Consider the following 16,428-nt stretch of genomic DNA (forward strand, 5'->3'; position numbering starts at 1 on the left):
AGACAGTGTGTTTGTGTTTGTTTGTGTGTGTGTAGAGTCTCCTCGGCCTCCAGCTCCTTGCCCTCCAAAACAGACCCTTTACACACACACAGAGACACACCTGCTGCCACCCCTTTTGCCACACAGGTGACCACAACTATCCCTGTGTTGGGCCCTGTGTGTGTGTGTGTGTGTGGTGGGTGGCCTTTTGGGGCGGGGAGCTGGGCTGGGCGGGCTGTGGGAGTCCTTCCTTGCAAGGCTTCCATTAGCAATGGTCTGTGGAGAGGGAGGCATTGAGGGAGAGGGAGTCCTAAGGGTTAGGGCTTCCCAATTTTTTTGCATTATTTCCTTATGTAATTGCACTGCAAGTGTCCTCTCCCCACATACACACACCTGAAATGCAGAGCTAAAAGAAAGGGTTGCTCATCCTAATAAAGATGCCTCTATTTCTCTCTCTGCACATAAATACAGACATCCACAAGGCTCTCTCCCTGCTATATAGAGATGGAGGGATGGACTCTCTCCCTTCACCCCTTTAGTTTCCTTCCAGGCACAAGCTCTGTGAAAGTGTCACCCCTTCAGGGATGAGGGGGAAAGAAAGGGTTTGGGGGCTGAATCCCTGCTTGGATAACACACCCTCACAGCTGACTTTTGGTGCACTTGATAGGAAGCAAGGAAGCCACCTTCTTGAGTTGAGGCGAAAAGTCTCTTGCAGGACACTCCTGTGGGAAGAAGCCCTTAGGTGCCCCTGCCAGCTGCAGGCTGGCAAGAGAGAGTGGCAACCAGGCCCTGGCACCAATTTGGGCAACGATCTGCCCCTAAGGAAGCAGGGAGGGAAGGGGACAGGCTGCATCCAGACTGGAGAAATAACCCGGTTTGGAACCGCTTTAACTCTTTGGCTCAAGGCTATGGAATTCTGGGGGTTGGAGTTTGTTGTGGGCCCAGAGCGGAGCTCCGCTCCGCTCTGGGCCCACAACAAACTCCAACTCTCAGAATTCCATAGCCTTCAGCCAGACAAAGAGTTAAAGCGGTGCCAAACTGGGTTATTTCTCCAATGTGGATGCAGCCAGCTGGTTCCCAGTAGGGCCACCCCAACCCCCTTTCTCCCTCCCCCCTCCATAAGGACTGCAGAGCAACAGACAGCAAGAGAGAGAGCAGCAACACAAAGGCACAACGCAGCGATCTCTATGGGTTCTTACCAGTTGGGTTCTTGTTTTTCTTAAGACTCTTGCCACAAAGACACTGCAGCATATGCGATCCTTTGCTGAAAATGCTCCAAAGAAACCACATTGATTTGGGCGAAAAGCAATCCCGCGCTTATACACCCGGAGAAAGAGGAGATCCTTGGGGCTGTTGCATAATAAGAATACTACTAATAAAAATAATAATAAAAATAAAATCGAGAGCAGTTCTCCTCCTCGAAAGGGGCACCGGGTTTAGCATAGACCAGGGGGAAAAAGAAAAAAGAAGGTGGGGGAAAGGGAAAAGAAAAGGAAAAAAGATCCAATCCTGATCTCCCAGGGTCTTTCCCCCCCTTTTTCCCCCTCACGTGGTTGATTTCTTTCAGACTTCTTCTCAATGGATGCCTTTTTGTTTTTGTTTTTTTCAGCCAAACGGGGAACGATGCTGGATTGTCACCCAAAACTGTGGAAGAAGAAGAAAAGACATAGATCCTCTTTCTTGTCTTGTTCTTTGTCTCTTTCTGTCTTTCTCTCTCTTGTGTTTTTGTTTGTCCTCCCCTTCAGGCTGAAGCCAACCCAAAAGACAGGAGGTGATGAAACCCCAGCCAAGGCCAACAACTAAGAACCCGAGACAAGAGTAGTAAAGCACGAAAGGTCCCCACCAAAGAGGACACCATCGCCTGTGACTTGGTGGCTGGGAGGATGGGTGGATCTGCAGAACAAAGCCAAGGCAGGAGGATGCATCCTACTAAAAGACTGCCATGGTGCAGCCCTGGGAAGAGAGAGCACACCACCGTCTGTAGCACCAGCAGCAGCACCAGCAGCACCATCCAGCACAAGTCTGATTGATGAAGGCAGATGCTGCTCCACTCTGGAAGAAGGGCTGCTTCTTTTTACCGTCAGAGCATCTCTCAGCTATGTATGAAACTGTGTGGCACCTGCAGTTCCCAGTCAGCCTGCACAACAGATGCAAATAGGCAAACAGACACACCACAGAGGCAGCTCTCCTCTTTTTTTCCTCTCCCTCGCCCTGCTTCATCCAACACTGGCATGCATTACAGGGAAGGGAGGGGAGGGAAAGATCTTCAGCACCTCATTCACACTGGCACACACAGACACACATACTTGCATGCAGAGAGAGAGAGAGAAAGATACACACGCATGCATGCACACACACACACACTCACACACATACACACTGGATTTTGCTCCTCAGCCTTGGCTATGAGTTATAGGCAGAGTAGGAGGAGGAGTTGAGATTTGCATGGAGAGAGCCTGGCTTTCCATGACGTAGCCACGTGCTCCCAGGCCTGTCACCAGTGAGATGCTTCAGACCAGCCCAGGGAAGGCAGTGTCACTGCAGTCTCTGCCTGCCCCCCTTCTCCCTCAAACCTCTCTTTCCCCCTCCCAAACTCCACTCCTCTCACCCTACTCTGCTGCAGCTTAAAATACTGGACACTACGGCCTGCCACTTGTGCACCCTGGGGAGAAGTGCATCTCTGCATGCTAACCAGAAAGGAAGGAGACGCCAACAGCAGGACACACTCTCAGATGACTTGGAGGAAAAGGGAATGTGTCTGAAGCAGCCCTCTGAAGACCCTGAGCATTAAGGTTAAGGCAGAGAAGGAAAGCTAATTTCCTTAAATAGAAAAGCTAATTTCACCCATCATAATAATAAATTCAGGGATGCAAAGAATACATGAACCATCCTCCCTACATCTCCCTCCATTCCAACTGCCACTGCTATGGACTCTGAGAGAGAGAAGAGCATAAAATACCCCAGCAGAGAGAATGGGAGGACCACAATGACTGTGGGGCCAGGAGGAAGAAGAAGCTGCTGGTTCTACATGGACCTCTGCCTTCCAAGTGCCTTCTAAGAAAAAGAGCCCTCCCTCCAATCCATCTGGTGCCATACGGCCATGGAGGGGGAAATGCAGGCCCAGCTCCATCAGGCCTGGCCTGAACTAAGAAGAAGAGCCCTCCCTCCAGTCCATCTGCCTTGGTCCAGACCTCAGAGGGAGAGAAGAACTGCTGGACCTGTTCCCCTTCTTCACCACCATTCCCTTCTCATTTTGTGTCATGTCTTTTTAGATTGTAAGCCTGAGGACAGGGAACCATCTAATTAAATAATAATAATAATAATAATAATAATAATAATAATAATTGTAAGCTGTTCTGAGACCCTTTAGGACTGAAGGGAGGGGTATGTATGTATGTATGTATGTATGTATAAATAAATAAATAAATCTCCATCTCCTTCCCAAAAGGAGTGAGAATGGAACCCTGTTGAGAGAGAGAAACCCATCTAGGTTTTCTCCTCATGAAGAGAGAGAAGAGAAATCTTCAAGAAAAGTGCTAGAACCCAGCCAGGACAGAAGATTTGGTAGGTCCCTTACCTTGGTAGATCGCCTTCTGAGGTTGAACACCAGCAATCACCTGAGTAAATCAGCTCTCCCCCCCCCCCCTTGGAGTTTGCTCTTTCTGAAGGAGAAATTCTTCCCCAGCTGTACATAACATATAACGCAGGTGAAGAATGTACATTCTGCTCACAGAAAGTCCCAGACGTCCCCAGTGCCTACAGTCAAATGGTCAGGTAGAGGTGTTGGGAAAGTCACTACCAGTCAGCAGAGACAATGCAGGTCTAGATGGTTAACTTAGTATGAAATGGCTTCACATGTCTATTACTTGAACTATGTGCATTTCCCGAGAGCCAGCGTGATGTAGTGGTTTCAGCATTAGCTTGACTCTGGAGAACAGGGTTTGAATCTCCTCATGGGCACAAAATCATAGAAACATAGAGTTGGAAGACACCACAAGGGCCATCCAGTCCAACTCCCTGCTGTGCAGGAACATAGAATCAAAGCATCCCTGAAAATCACACTCTCTCAGCTTCAGAAGATGACATGGCAAAGGCCCTCTGGAGAAACCTGCCAAGAAAACACCATAATAGGTTGGGCTTAGGGTTGCCATAAGTTGAAAAGGTCTTGAAGGCGTACAGCAAAAACAAGTACCTCTCCCTCCATCGTAAAAGTATTTGGGCATTAAACTGAAAGTGCCAAAAAGCTGACGTGAGGCACTCATGCGTTTTCTTACCTGTTGTTCTCATAATGTTTGAGATAAATATAAGCAAAATAAGATTTGAGTGACATGTGCCAATCCATTCTAATCAGAACTTCCAAAGAGAGAAAGGAAAAAACAACAACAACCCAGTGTTATTCTAATGATACTGAGAAATGGGTCCCATTGAGTTCACTGCAGCTTAGTCCCTAGTAATCTCTTGAACATATTTGTAAGCTGTTCTGTGCTTTGTTTGTGTCTTTTTAAAACTTCTATCTAGAAATGAGCTCTGAACAACCCAAATACGATAATATATCTAACTTAAATGTCATTGCTTTTAATTTTAATCCACAAGAAGTTGGAAGAACACATTCTTGCATATTTTATATGTGCTTATCATTTACACGAGTCTATATGATAAAACCACACTGTTTAGTGTACAGGCTGCAAAAAAAAGTGTCAGTGGGGAGGGAAGAAAGGAAAGAAAGCATAATAGATTCTAAGCTTCCCATTTGTTGTATGTGCCTCCAAGTCATTTTTGATTTATGGTGACCCTAAAGCCATATCATACGGTTTCTTTGCAAGTTTCTTCAGAGGGGGTTTGCCATCAGCTGAGAGAATGTGATTTTCCAAAGGTCACCAGTAGGTTTTTATACTTCAGTTGGGATTGGAAACCTGGTCTCCAGAGTCATAGTCCAGTGCTCAAACCACTACACCACGCTACTTCTCAGACTTCCCATACAACACACAATCAGATCACATTGTGAGGGGCAATGGCAGTGGATCAGATCACTTTGTGAGTGATTCTTTCAGACCACCATTTTGCCACCCATTCGCAGTTGATGGGCTAAAGCTTACTGTTAGTCCTGACTCAAGACCCTTTAAATCAAAGTACCTATGTGTTGTCGCACCATTGAGCAATTAATTGAATGAGTCTGCTCTAGTTGGAACTAACCAACAGGATGCCAGCCCTAGTATGTTTTTTTAAAAATCCCCTTTATAGTATAGTGTATAATATAACACAGCCTCATTGTCTCTGGCAAACCTGCCATCAAAGGTAGTAGGGTAGATGGTTTGCATTCAGAAAGATCCAGGTTCAGTCATTGGGATCTTCCATTACAACTTAGGTAGACCTTAGTCAACACTGGAGATCTGCTCCCAGTCAGTGTAGACATTACTAAGCTGGATGTGTCATGTATATTAGAGAGAAATAAAAAGACTGATTCTGGGCCAAGATATCTTTGCAACTCTGGCTTAATGCATCACTTCATTTCTGTATTTTTCCTATGGCAAAGTTCAGAAAGATAAATCTGAGTAAGAGATTTTGATCTTTAAAAATAAACTCCTAACATATCTTTAGAAAGCAGTGGAGAAATGTCTTGCTTGTTGCTTCTAATATTATATGCTCTCATGCCTTAATGTGTTTTTAAAAAAATATTTCCAAAGAAATATATTGAATTTTTCTAAAGCTCTCTCAAGTTGTTTTTTTTAAATTCATATTTATTGTTAGTACAGATTATTCCTGTCAAAAGCACAGAGCAGGTATGTTTTCATTATGAATAAATCTCATGTTGGTTAAAGTAAGTAACTTATGATTTGCATAGCAGCTGGGATGTGAGAATGTATCTATAAGAAGCAGAAATGTGACAGATGGACCACTGAGGTTACTAAAGTGCTGAAGGATGTAACTAAAAATCAAATTTGAAAAGGCAAGCATTTTCTACTTAGAATAAAACAAGCATTCTTTCCCCAATCAATAAAAACTACTTTTTAATAGAAAATAAGCATTAATTTAATTTCTACAGTTAGCCTGTCACAGCAAAAACAACAAAGATGAGTCTAGTATCACCTTAAAGACTAACAGCCTTTATTTGACATAGGTTTCTATGAACTACAGCCCACTTCATGGACTGTTGTCTCAGGGCACTTGCACACTGCACAATTATAGTGCTGTAGTGTAGTCAACACTAACACCTTGAACTGAGCTTGGAAGAAAACTGGAAGCCAGTGCAGTTCTTGCAGGCCTGGTATTATATGGTTTCTAAAATGTGCACCTGACACCCGTCTGGCTACTGCACTTTGCACCAATTGTAGCTTTCAAATACTTTTCAAGTGCAGCCCCATGTAATAATAATAATAATAATAATAATAATAATAATAATAATAAATTTTATTTCTTTCCAGCCTCTTCTCAAGGCTCAAGGTGGGGTACAACATGTTAAAATACAAAACACAATTTAAAAAAAAGACACAGAAAACCAATAGTTAAAATATAGTACTATAAAACCATTAAAATATATTCATATAATACATTCTTTAAAATATACCAATTAAAAAGTCATAATTTAAAATTGACTGGGTAGGTCTGCTGGAAGAGATATGTCTTTAGTGCTGTTTTAAAAGCAATCAGCATTTACAGCTATCATATCTCTTCTGGCAGGTCATTCTAACTTTGCCAGTCTAGTCCTGGCCTATTGGAGCAAACAGTTCCCAGAGGACCTGAATGTACAGGGCAGATTGTATGGGAGAACTCCAACTGGACCCTGTAGGTAACCTGGACCCAAACCATGTAAAGCTTGAAAGATAATAACCAACATTTTGTACTTTGCCCAGAAACTAATTGGCAGTCAGTGGAGTGATTTCAAGATCAGTGTGATGTGATCATTCCAGGATGTATCTGTAATCAATCTAGCCACCATATTCTTAACTAGTAGGCGTTTCCAGACTTAGTAAAAAGGTAGTCTAATGTAGAGTGCATTGCAGAAGTCCAGCCTTAAGGTTACCAGCATGTGCACTACCATCTTTAGGTCCTCAATTCTAGGAAGGGGTACAGTTGGCATATCAGCTGAAGCTGATAACAGGCACGCCTAATGGTTGCATCTATCTGAGCTGATATTTAGAGGGATAGATCCAGGAGTACTCCCAAACTGGGAACACAGTCCTTCAAGGAGAGTGAAACCCCATCCAGAACTGATTGACACACCTCCAGCTTCAGATTAGGACCCTTGACAATAAGCACCTCTGTCTTGTCTGCATTCAGTTTCAATTTGTTTTTCTTTAGCCAGCCCATTACCTCTTCCAAGCATTCATTCAGAATGTAGAGTGCATTACAGTAGTCTATTCAAGAGGCAACTAAGCTATGAACCTTCCTCAAGAAAGGGTGCAGCTGGCACACCAGCCAAAACTGGGCAAAGACACTTTGGACCACTACAGCAACCTGGTTTTCCAGGAGCGCCTCTGTGTCCAAGCTATGGCAGCTTTAATTAGTCAGGATGGTCATGGGTAGGTTGGTTTCACTTCTCCAAACCACTTGTCTGCATCATCATGTTGAACAACCTGTAGCTCATCCATCAAAACTGGACAAGTACATGTCTTAGTCATATCCCCAGACTCTACCTTCAATGTGAGGTCCAGGTCAGAACAAATCTGATCAATTTTCTCAGCAAAGTATTTAGCAAATTTGTCACTACACTTTTCTAGGGGCTCCTCCTCAGCATTCTGAAGTCTGGTCTATGCTGGATGAGATTGATCAGATGTAATAGAGGCAGCAAGGAAGGTTATAAAACAGGCCTTAACCCATTCCCAACTGGATTCATCCTGAGTCTTTCTCCACTCTAGTCAGCTACCCAAGCAATTCATTGCCCTGAGCTCCTCAGAAAACCAAGGAGCCTGTTCTATGCACTCAAGTAAAGGACACTTGGGAACAACTGTGCCAATTTCCTGGGTCTTTTCCCTGTTCCACAGAACAACCAGGGCATCAACAGAATCAAAAACTCAAGACGCTGGAATCATTTTAATGCTTCCACAGCCCCTGCAGAGGTTAGGAGTCCCAGCAAATCTAAAGCCTATCAGGTAGTCCTCTGCCCATGACAACAAGGTTCTTTGAAACCCCCCTAACCCCAGATCACCATCATCCTTGCCAGTAAAAACCAGATTAAGAGTGTGGCCTACTACATGTGTAGGGCCAAATACTAATTAAGGCAGGCTCATGGTTGCCTTTGAAGCCATGAAGTCCTGAGCTGGCCCTGATGAGGGTGCCTTGACATGGATGTTTAAATCCTCCAACACAATAAGTTTGGGGGAGATTGACAGCACTTTCGAAATCACCTTCAGCAGCTCTGGCAGAGAGACATCGGTGTGGATGGTACACCAACAGGATCCCATCCTAACATCGACAGGCTTCCATAAACATCTCTCACAAATGGTGATGAAAAGTATTAGTCCAATCCATATTACAAGAGAAAGAGATATTGCTCAGCATTTTAAACTGGCTCCAGCCTCCCGGACTGGAGCTAGGATGCAGGATGGAGGTGGGGATTATCACACACTTAATCACTGCTGAACCACCAGCTGCCATCAGCCAGAGTCCCAAACGGGGTCCAAGACACACTCCACCAGCACTTTTTAGGAGCCGGAAAGCTTTCCGGTTTCTAAAAAGTGCTCATGGAGTGTGGCTGGGACCTGGGCTGATGGCAGCTGGTGATTCGGCAGTGATTTAGTGTGTGATAATCCCTTCCTCCATCCCACATCCCACCTCCAGCCTGGGAGGCTAGAGACAGTTTAAAATGCTGAGCGATAAGCTCCAGAGTTTGACATCTAGATGCATCCTTCTGGATGGGAGATTATGGTCATGAGGGCCAGAGGGAACAGGATAAAAACTGCTTTGAACACTGGCCATTAACAAGGAATAGTTGAGTGAAAATACAGAGAGGCATTAATAAATGATGCGATTAACACATGTAGTGAAATCAAAAGCTTTTATTCCTATTTAAGCCACAGGAGACAGAACTGATGAATTCTTGTTCAACTATTTCCCCTTGGAATCTTGAGGCTCTTTAGCTCAAGGTTAGCTACCTTAATTAAACTGACATTCATCCTCCAGATTTCTTCGGAGAGAACCAGCATGGTGTAGTGGTTTGGATGTTGGACTAGCACTGGGAGACCAGGATTCAAGTCCCTGTTCAACCATGGAGTCCCACTGGGTGACCTTGGGCAAGTCACACTCTCTCAGCATTAGAGGAAGGCATGAGCAAAATCCCTCTGAACAAATCTCATCTAGAAAACCTTGTGATAGGTTTGTCTTAGGGTTGTCATAAGATGGAAATCACTTGAAGGCACACAGCAATAAACTTTATTTGAACTGGATCTTTGAAAGAAATTCTCCTAGAATTAAAGAACAAGGATATTTGTTCTTAATCTAATAGAGTAAAGTACTATCAATTTCAGATCATCATTTAAAATATCTTCATTAAAGTATTCCAGACAATCCAATATTTGATTGTGCTAGCAGACTGGTTTAACTGCTATGAAGCCCAGCTTGGAAAGTTACATACAAAGAATGAGTACGATGACAGATACCTGAAGTTGTTCACACAGGGCATCATCGTACCACTGCTCAGTCATGGACAGCTTCAACATGTCATCATAATAATTCTCAAAGGTAGCTTTCCAAGCTTTGATTTATGCCATTGAATGAAAGCAAAATGTTTAAAGTGTCTGACTGTTTCTGCTTTAGAAGAGTTTTTATACACAAGGAGTTCTGAGAGACAAGAACATTTTCAGTAGGTGCTATAGCGCAATCCTGTACATGTCCATTCAAAAGTATGTCTCATTATCTTCACTACAGCTATTTCTTACTACATATGTAAAGACTGAAGCCTAGCATTTTTCACAAAAGATAATCTTTTCAAGAATATTTTTGAAATATCAAAGATCTAATATACCCTGAAAATCTTAAGTAGTTTTATTCTAAAAAGATAACCATGTTCTTTGACAATATGTTAGACCACATTCAGCACATCTCATCTTACATATATATTCATTTATAGAGTGCTATAAATGCATATTAATATTTTGAAAACTATTTCTTATATTTAATTCCATCCTCAAATCTCCTACAGTAAGTGATTTTATACATCAAAGTCCTCTGCCATATATTCCTTCTCCATTAATCTTCTAAAATTTGGAATTAGTTGTACAGGACTGCTGTAAATTGCCAAAAATTAGGATTAGGGACACGAAGTTTTGAGTGATGCTTTCCTTTTCCTATAGCCTTCTCTTCCATATTCTACACTCACCCTAGAAGGTGGCAAGGAGGAACACTTTTCTTATGCTAGCTTCCTTAAGTTGATTTATTTCAAGTTCAAAGATAATGAGTGAATTTTATTTATTCTTAAAATATCTGTAATGCTTATTATAGGTGCCTAATTTAGTTGTTGTGTGCTTCAAAGTCATTTTTGACTTAAGGCAACCTTAAGGAAAACCTATCATAAGGTTTTTATGGTAAATTTCTTCAGAGGGGGGTTGCCATTTCATCCTCTGAGGCTGAGAGAGGTTTGACATAAGTTTGACATAAGTGAACTGAATGATGTCTTTCTAGAACAGATGAGCACACACTCAGAAAGGAGAGCTGTAGTAGTGATGGGTGACGTCAACTATCCTGATATTTGTTGGAAGTCAAACTCAGCCAAAACCTCAAGGTCTAGCAAATTCCTCACTTGCGTGGAAGACAATTTCATTGTCCAAAAGGTGGAAGAGGCAACAAGGGGATCAGCTATTTTAGATCTGATCTTAGCCAGCAGGGATGACCTAGTTAATGGGGTGCAAATGGTGGGATCCTTGGGTGGGAGTGACCATGTTCTCATAGAGTTTGTTATACAGTGGAAAGGAGAAGCCAGGCATAGTCAGACACACATTCTAGATTTTAGGAGAACTAATTTTACTAAACTTAGAGGATTACTGGAGGTGATCCCATGATGAGGCATACTAAAAGAGAAGGGAGTTCAAAATGGATGGGAGTTTCTCAAAAGGGAGATACTGAAGGCACAGTTTAAAACAGTTCCAATTCAGAAGAAAAATGGGAGGTGTCTCAAGAAACCAGGATAGATGACTAAGGAACTTTCAACTGAGCTAAGTTTTAAATGGAACATGTATAAGAAATGGAAAAATGGGGAAATCACCAAAGAGGAATTCAAACAAATAACTAGCATGTGTAGGGGTAAAATCATAAAAGTTAAAGCACAGAATGAACTCAGGCTTGCTAGAGAGGTTAAGAACAATAAAAAGGGCTTTTTTGGGTATGTCCGCAGCAAAAGGAAGAAGAAGGAAATGGTAGGGTCACTGTGTGTGGAGAAGATGGCGAAGTGCTAACAGGGGACAGAGAAAAGGCAGAATTACTCAACACCTTCTTTGCCTCAGTCTTCTCAGAAAAGGAAAAGGGTGCTCAATCTGAGGATAATGGAGCAGAGGACAGAATAGGGGAATTTCAGCACAGAGTAAGTAAGGAAATAGTAGAGGAATACCTGGTTAATCTAATTGAATATAAGTTTCCAGGACCAGATAAACTACATCCAAGGGTATTAAAAGAACTGGAAAATGTAATATTGGAACCATTGGCAATAATCTTTGAGAACTCCTGGAAAACAGGAGAAGTCCCAGCAGACTGGAGAAGAGCAATGTTGTCCCCATCTTCAAAAAGGGGGGGAAAGAGGATCCCAACAATTATCATCCAGTTAGTCTGAAATCTATACCAGGAAAGATTCTAGAGCAGATCATTAAACAGAGAGTCTGTGAACATCTAGAAGGCAATTCCATAATCACAAAAAATCAAGACGGGTTTCAGAGAAACAAGTCATGCCAGACAAATGTGACCACTTTTTTTTTTTTTTTTGATAAAATTACCAGCTTGGTAGATGAAGGGAATGTTGTAGATCTAGTATATCTTGCTTTCAGTAAGGCCTTGACAAAGTTCCCCATGACATTCTTGTAAGCAAGCTTGTAAAATGTGGGCTAGACAAGGTAACTGTTACATGGATTTGTAATTGGTTGACCGCCCAAACCCAAAGGGTACTCAACAATGGCTCCTTTTCATCCTGGAGAGAAGTGACCAGTGGGGTCCCACAGGGCTCTGTCCTGGGCCCAGTGCTGTTCAACATCTTTATCAATGACCTGGATGACAGAATTGGGGGCATAGTTATCAAATTTGGAGATGACACCAAATTAGGAGGAGTAGCTAATACCCCAGAGGACAGGATTAAACCTCAAAATGCCCTTAGTAGATTAGAAAGCTGGGCGAAAGCTAACAAAATGAATTTCAACACAGAGAACTGTAAGGTACTGCACTTAGGGCAGAAAATGAAATGCACAGATATAGGATGGGTGACACTGGGCTGAATGAAACTACATGTGAACAGGATCTGGGAGTCCAAGTAGACCACAAGTTGAACATGAGTCAACAGTGCGATGTGGCTGCTAGCAAGACCAATGTGATTTTAGGCTGCATCAATAGAAGTATAGTGTCTAGATCAAGGGAAGTAATAGTGCCACTCTATTCTACTGTGGTCAGGCCCCACCTGGAATTCTGAGCACCACAATTCAAAAAGGACATTGAGAAACTGGAGCGTGTCCAAAGGAGGGCAACTAAAATGGTGAAGGGTCTGGAAACCAGGTCCTATGAGGAACGACTTAGAGAGCTGGGGATGTTTAGCCTGGAGAAGAGAAGGTTAAGAGGTGATATGATAGCCCTGTTTAAATATTTGAAGGGATGTCATATTGAGAAGGGATCCAGTTTGTTTTCTGCTGCTCCAGAGACTAGGACCAGGAACAATGGATGCAAGCTACAGGAAAACTGATTCCACCTCAACATTGGGAGGAACTTCTTGACAGTAAGGGCTGTTCAACACTGGAACACACTCCCTTGGAGTGTAGTGGAGTCTCCTCCCTTAGAGGTCTTTTAACAGAGGCTGGATGTCGGGGACGCTTTGATTGAGATTTCCTGCATGGCAGGGAGTTGGACTGGATGGCCCTTGCGGTCTCTCCCAATTCTATGCTTCTATGATTCTATAATTCTAAGTCAAAGTCAGTTTAATGGCAATTGACAATAATTGTTTTTGGTGTGCATCAATTTCATATTAAGCACTGTTTAGTCAAGATACAACAAAATACAAAATACAAAATCTTTATTGCTCAATCAAAATGCAGAAAAAATACCATGCAAACCTTTGAAGCTTCATTGATGTCTTCACCAGGTAAAGATGATTATGATGATGACGACGATGACGATGATGATGGTGATGATTCAGGAGTTATAATCAAAGTGTGAAAGTGCTTTAGCATTATTACACCAGTAAAGCATCAGGATCATTTTTTCTTAATGCTAGCATCTCTCTTTCCCTTCCTTGAGCTCTGCTGAATTTGTGTCCTGGGAACAAGTGCTGTGTTTACTGGCAGTAGCCATTGTAGCTTGTTCTGAGAAATGTAAAAAACACACAAGGCAAATAAAGATTCAATCCCAATTCAGAAAAGAAGACTGGGTTATTTAAAGTGACCTGAGAAGGAATGAAAAGTACTTGGTAATGCCAGGAACTCCCAGGAATTACTTCAGGGTAAAGGAAATGTCATATAGACCTCCAAAATAAAATCAGAAAGCACAGCTGCAAAACCAGGCACTTCCAGCTTTTTAAAAATCTAGTGTGAGTTACAGAATGCCTCTATATCCAGACTATTTGAAGTGGGAAACATTTTAGGAATAATCTTAGGGGTGCTCCCTATGGCTCTCCTTTCTACTATAATAATAGAACTGTCTCCCTACATCATATCTCCCTCTGCCCTTCATTGTTGCAATGAATGCTCCCCCGGCTGCTTCTCCTCTTGTTTTCTCCGTTCATCACATTTTCCCTGGCAGGCAGGTTTTTTTACAACCTTGTAAAATCTATCCACTCCTCCCTGACCCAGCCAAGGTCTTGGTTCCAGAACAACAAATTTAAAATATTTACAAAAAGTTTTAAAACCATTTTAGAATCACCACATTAAAACTGATATAAAACTGATTAAAAACCACAGACCTGTCTGTCTATGATTTTTATCCTCATTCCATCCCTGAAGCGGCTACCCCAAAGTGGTGACCCCCCCTACTTTGGTGTCATCCGCTTGGCAGCTACCCACCTCAGCAGGTGCCCAAATATTATTCCTTTGCTTACAATTTTTGAAAGAGATTTTAAAACCACAGGATAGAGTTCTGTATTACTCAAAAGCTTGCATAACTCAATGTATGATTTACCCTACTTCACTTTTCAATGAATCTATTCAAAATGCTCATAACAATATTAATAATAGTGCATGCTGACCAGGTGCCTAAAGGGTGGGCTTCAGTGGAATAGGAGAGTTCAGTATAGAATCCAGGATTAAGCCAATAAAGTCTGACAATTTTCTGATCAGGTATGTTGTGCCAACTTCACCAGAAAAGGTGATGAAAGGAGCCAACATACAATGTTTTCCATGCCAGCTGCCATGCAGCAGAATTTTTAATCACTAATTTCAATTCTAAGAGTTCCTTCAGCTAAGTATTGGGTAAACCGGTCTTATTTAAATAGATTAATCAATATATCCATTGATTTTTCACATGCTGAGGAAGCAATCTGTGACCCAAATCTGGCATGCATAAAACACAGCTCTTCTTAATCTTAGGATGAAGAGGCCATCAATAGTCAAAGAACACAACTTTTCTTTATTTCTCAATAAGTTCAATGAGAAGCCTGCCCAGTAACTTGTAAAGAGGCTCACAAAGGACTACCTAACCTGCTTCAGCCTACTGATATAAAGAGGCATCTTTGCTCATTCTTCTCGCAGAGAAGTAAGTCTTCTTTATCTTCCAGGAAGGGAAAAGCTTAGTGCAGGAGTGGATATTATGATGGTCCTTTAGATACTGGTTTGCACTCCCAATGTTCCTGATCATTTGCCATGTTGGCTGGGACTGATGAGAGATGGAGGCCAACAATGGATAGTCATAGGCTGCCCATTCCTGGCCTCTTGTTTTTGTGCTCAGTCACACTAGCCATGGTCACCCTTTCTAATACAGCTTTGGGATCGTTCCCAACCACATATTACCAGGATGGGCTGATGATGCTTAACCAGATTGAAATTTTCATCAGTCAGAGGGCTAGTCTACACATATGTGTCTTATGCAGATTGCTTCAGATTTGTGTAGATTCACATCAATGGTTAATTGTCTACACTTTCCTGTGCAGTTTTGGATCTATTCACATGTATTCATCCTCCCTTGTCCAAAAATACATGGCCATGGGTGTGATAATGCACATTTCTTCAGTTTTCCATGGATACTCTGGTAAAAAACACAAAGCCTTTTTCTGTGGGGTTTAAGAAGTTTTCCAGGAGGACATCCTCCCTCCCACAAAAAAGCCTAAACTTCTGAAAATCACATGTTGCTGGATCTCATTCTATTTGACTGGAATGAGGAGTGTTTTAATCATATACAGTAGACAAACTTGTCTATGGTTTTTAATCAGTTTTATAATATTCTAACATGCTGCTTTTAAAATGGTTTTTAAAATTTTGTAAATGTTTTCAATTTGTTGTTCTGGAAGCCACTTTGGGCCTCATCCTGGGAGAAAGGTAGCATATAAATAAAATAAATACAGTAAATAAATAAATAAATAAATAGTAAATAAATAAATAGCATAACCAATGATGAAAACTGGTGGGAGCTGCAGTGCAACAACTGAAGGGCTACACATTTTGCCATCCCTAGTATATTAGACTGAGTGCTTAGCATTATAAAGCAGTATAGAAATATAAGTGCTATAGCTATTGCTTTAGGTGCTATACTGTGTACTGGCATTGGTTTATGGCTAGGTAACAACCCAGGCATATAGCTCCTCTTGATTTTTAGCAGTAAAGTGATATTTATATGCTCCAGACAGGTAGAGATGTTTATCTGTTGTAGCAGAAACCAACAAAAAATACATTTATGACATCAAAATAGCCAACAGATTTATTACAACCTAACAGGCTAGATTCTAATCCATGACTGATTAAGTAAACTATAATCTGTTAAACTTTAAACTATTGCAAGTCTCATATTCTCATAGTTATGGTTACCCTAATCATGTGAAGCCATCTGTTGTTCTCCAATACTTTGAACCAGTGATTCGTTTAAGATTGCTGGACATATGCTTTGGTACTCATATTCATACATACTTAAATACATACATACATACAGTACTTTCAGTTATAAACACTAGCCACTGATGGGCACAGTAACATTTTCCATTGGGTATCATCTTGTACCAGATAGACAGTAAGATATATAAACTGGCTCAACTGAGAAACTTTATGTTGGAAATGATGTGAAAATTCTACCTGTGTTGGCTCATATTACCTATGCAAACCAACATTTGCAGTCTTTTAAGTTATT

The 16,428-nt window shown here is 41.8% G+C and overlaps 1 protein-coding gene across 1 annotated transcript in view; it reads right to left on the reverse strand.

The window, feature by feature from the left end:
- Positions 1-2,383, reverse strand: part of FGF14 (fibroblast growth factor 14) — a 375,861-nt gene extending 373,478 nt beyond the window's left edge. Inside the window, exon 1 of the mRNA XM_089511239.1 lies at positions 1,179-2,383. Coding sequence (XP_089367365.1) covers positions 1,179-1,269 — 91 coding nt within the window. The 5' untranslated portion in view covers positions 1,270-2,383. The remainder of the gene's footprint in view (positions 1-1,178) is intronic.
- Positions 2,384-16,428: the final 14,045 nt, after the last annotated feature.

This window comes from Sceloporus occidentalis, unplaced genomic scaffold (genome assembly GCF_023333645.1).
Source record: "Sceloporus occidentalis isolate IW3139 unplaced genomic scaffold, rSceOcc1.0.p SCAF_2, whole genome shotgun sequence".
Classification (NCBI taxonomy): domain Eukaryota; kingdom Metazoa; phylum Chordata; class Lepidosauria; order Squamata; family Phrynosomatidae; genus Sceloporus; species Sceloporus occidentalis.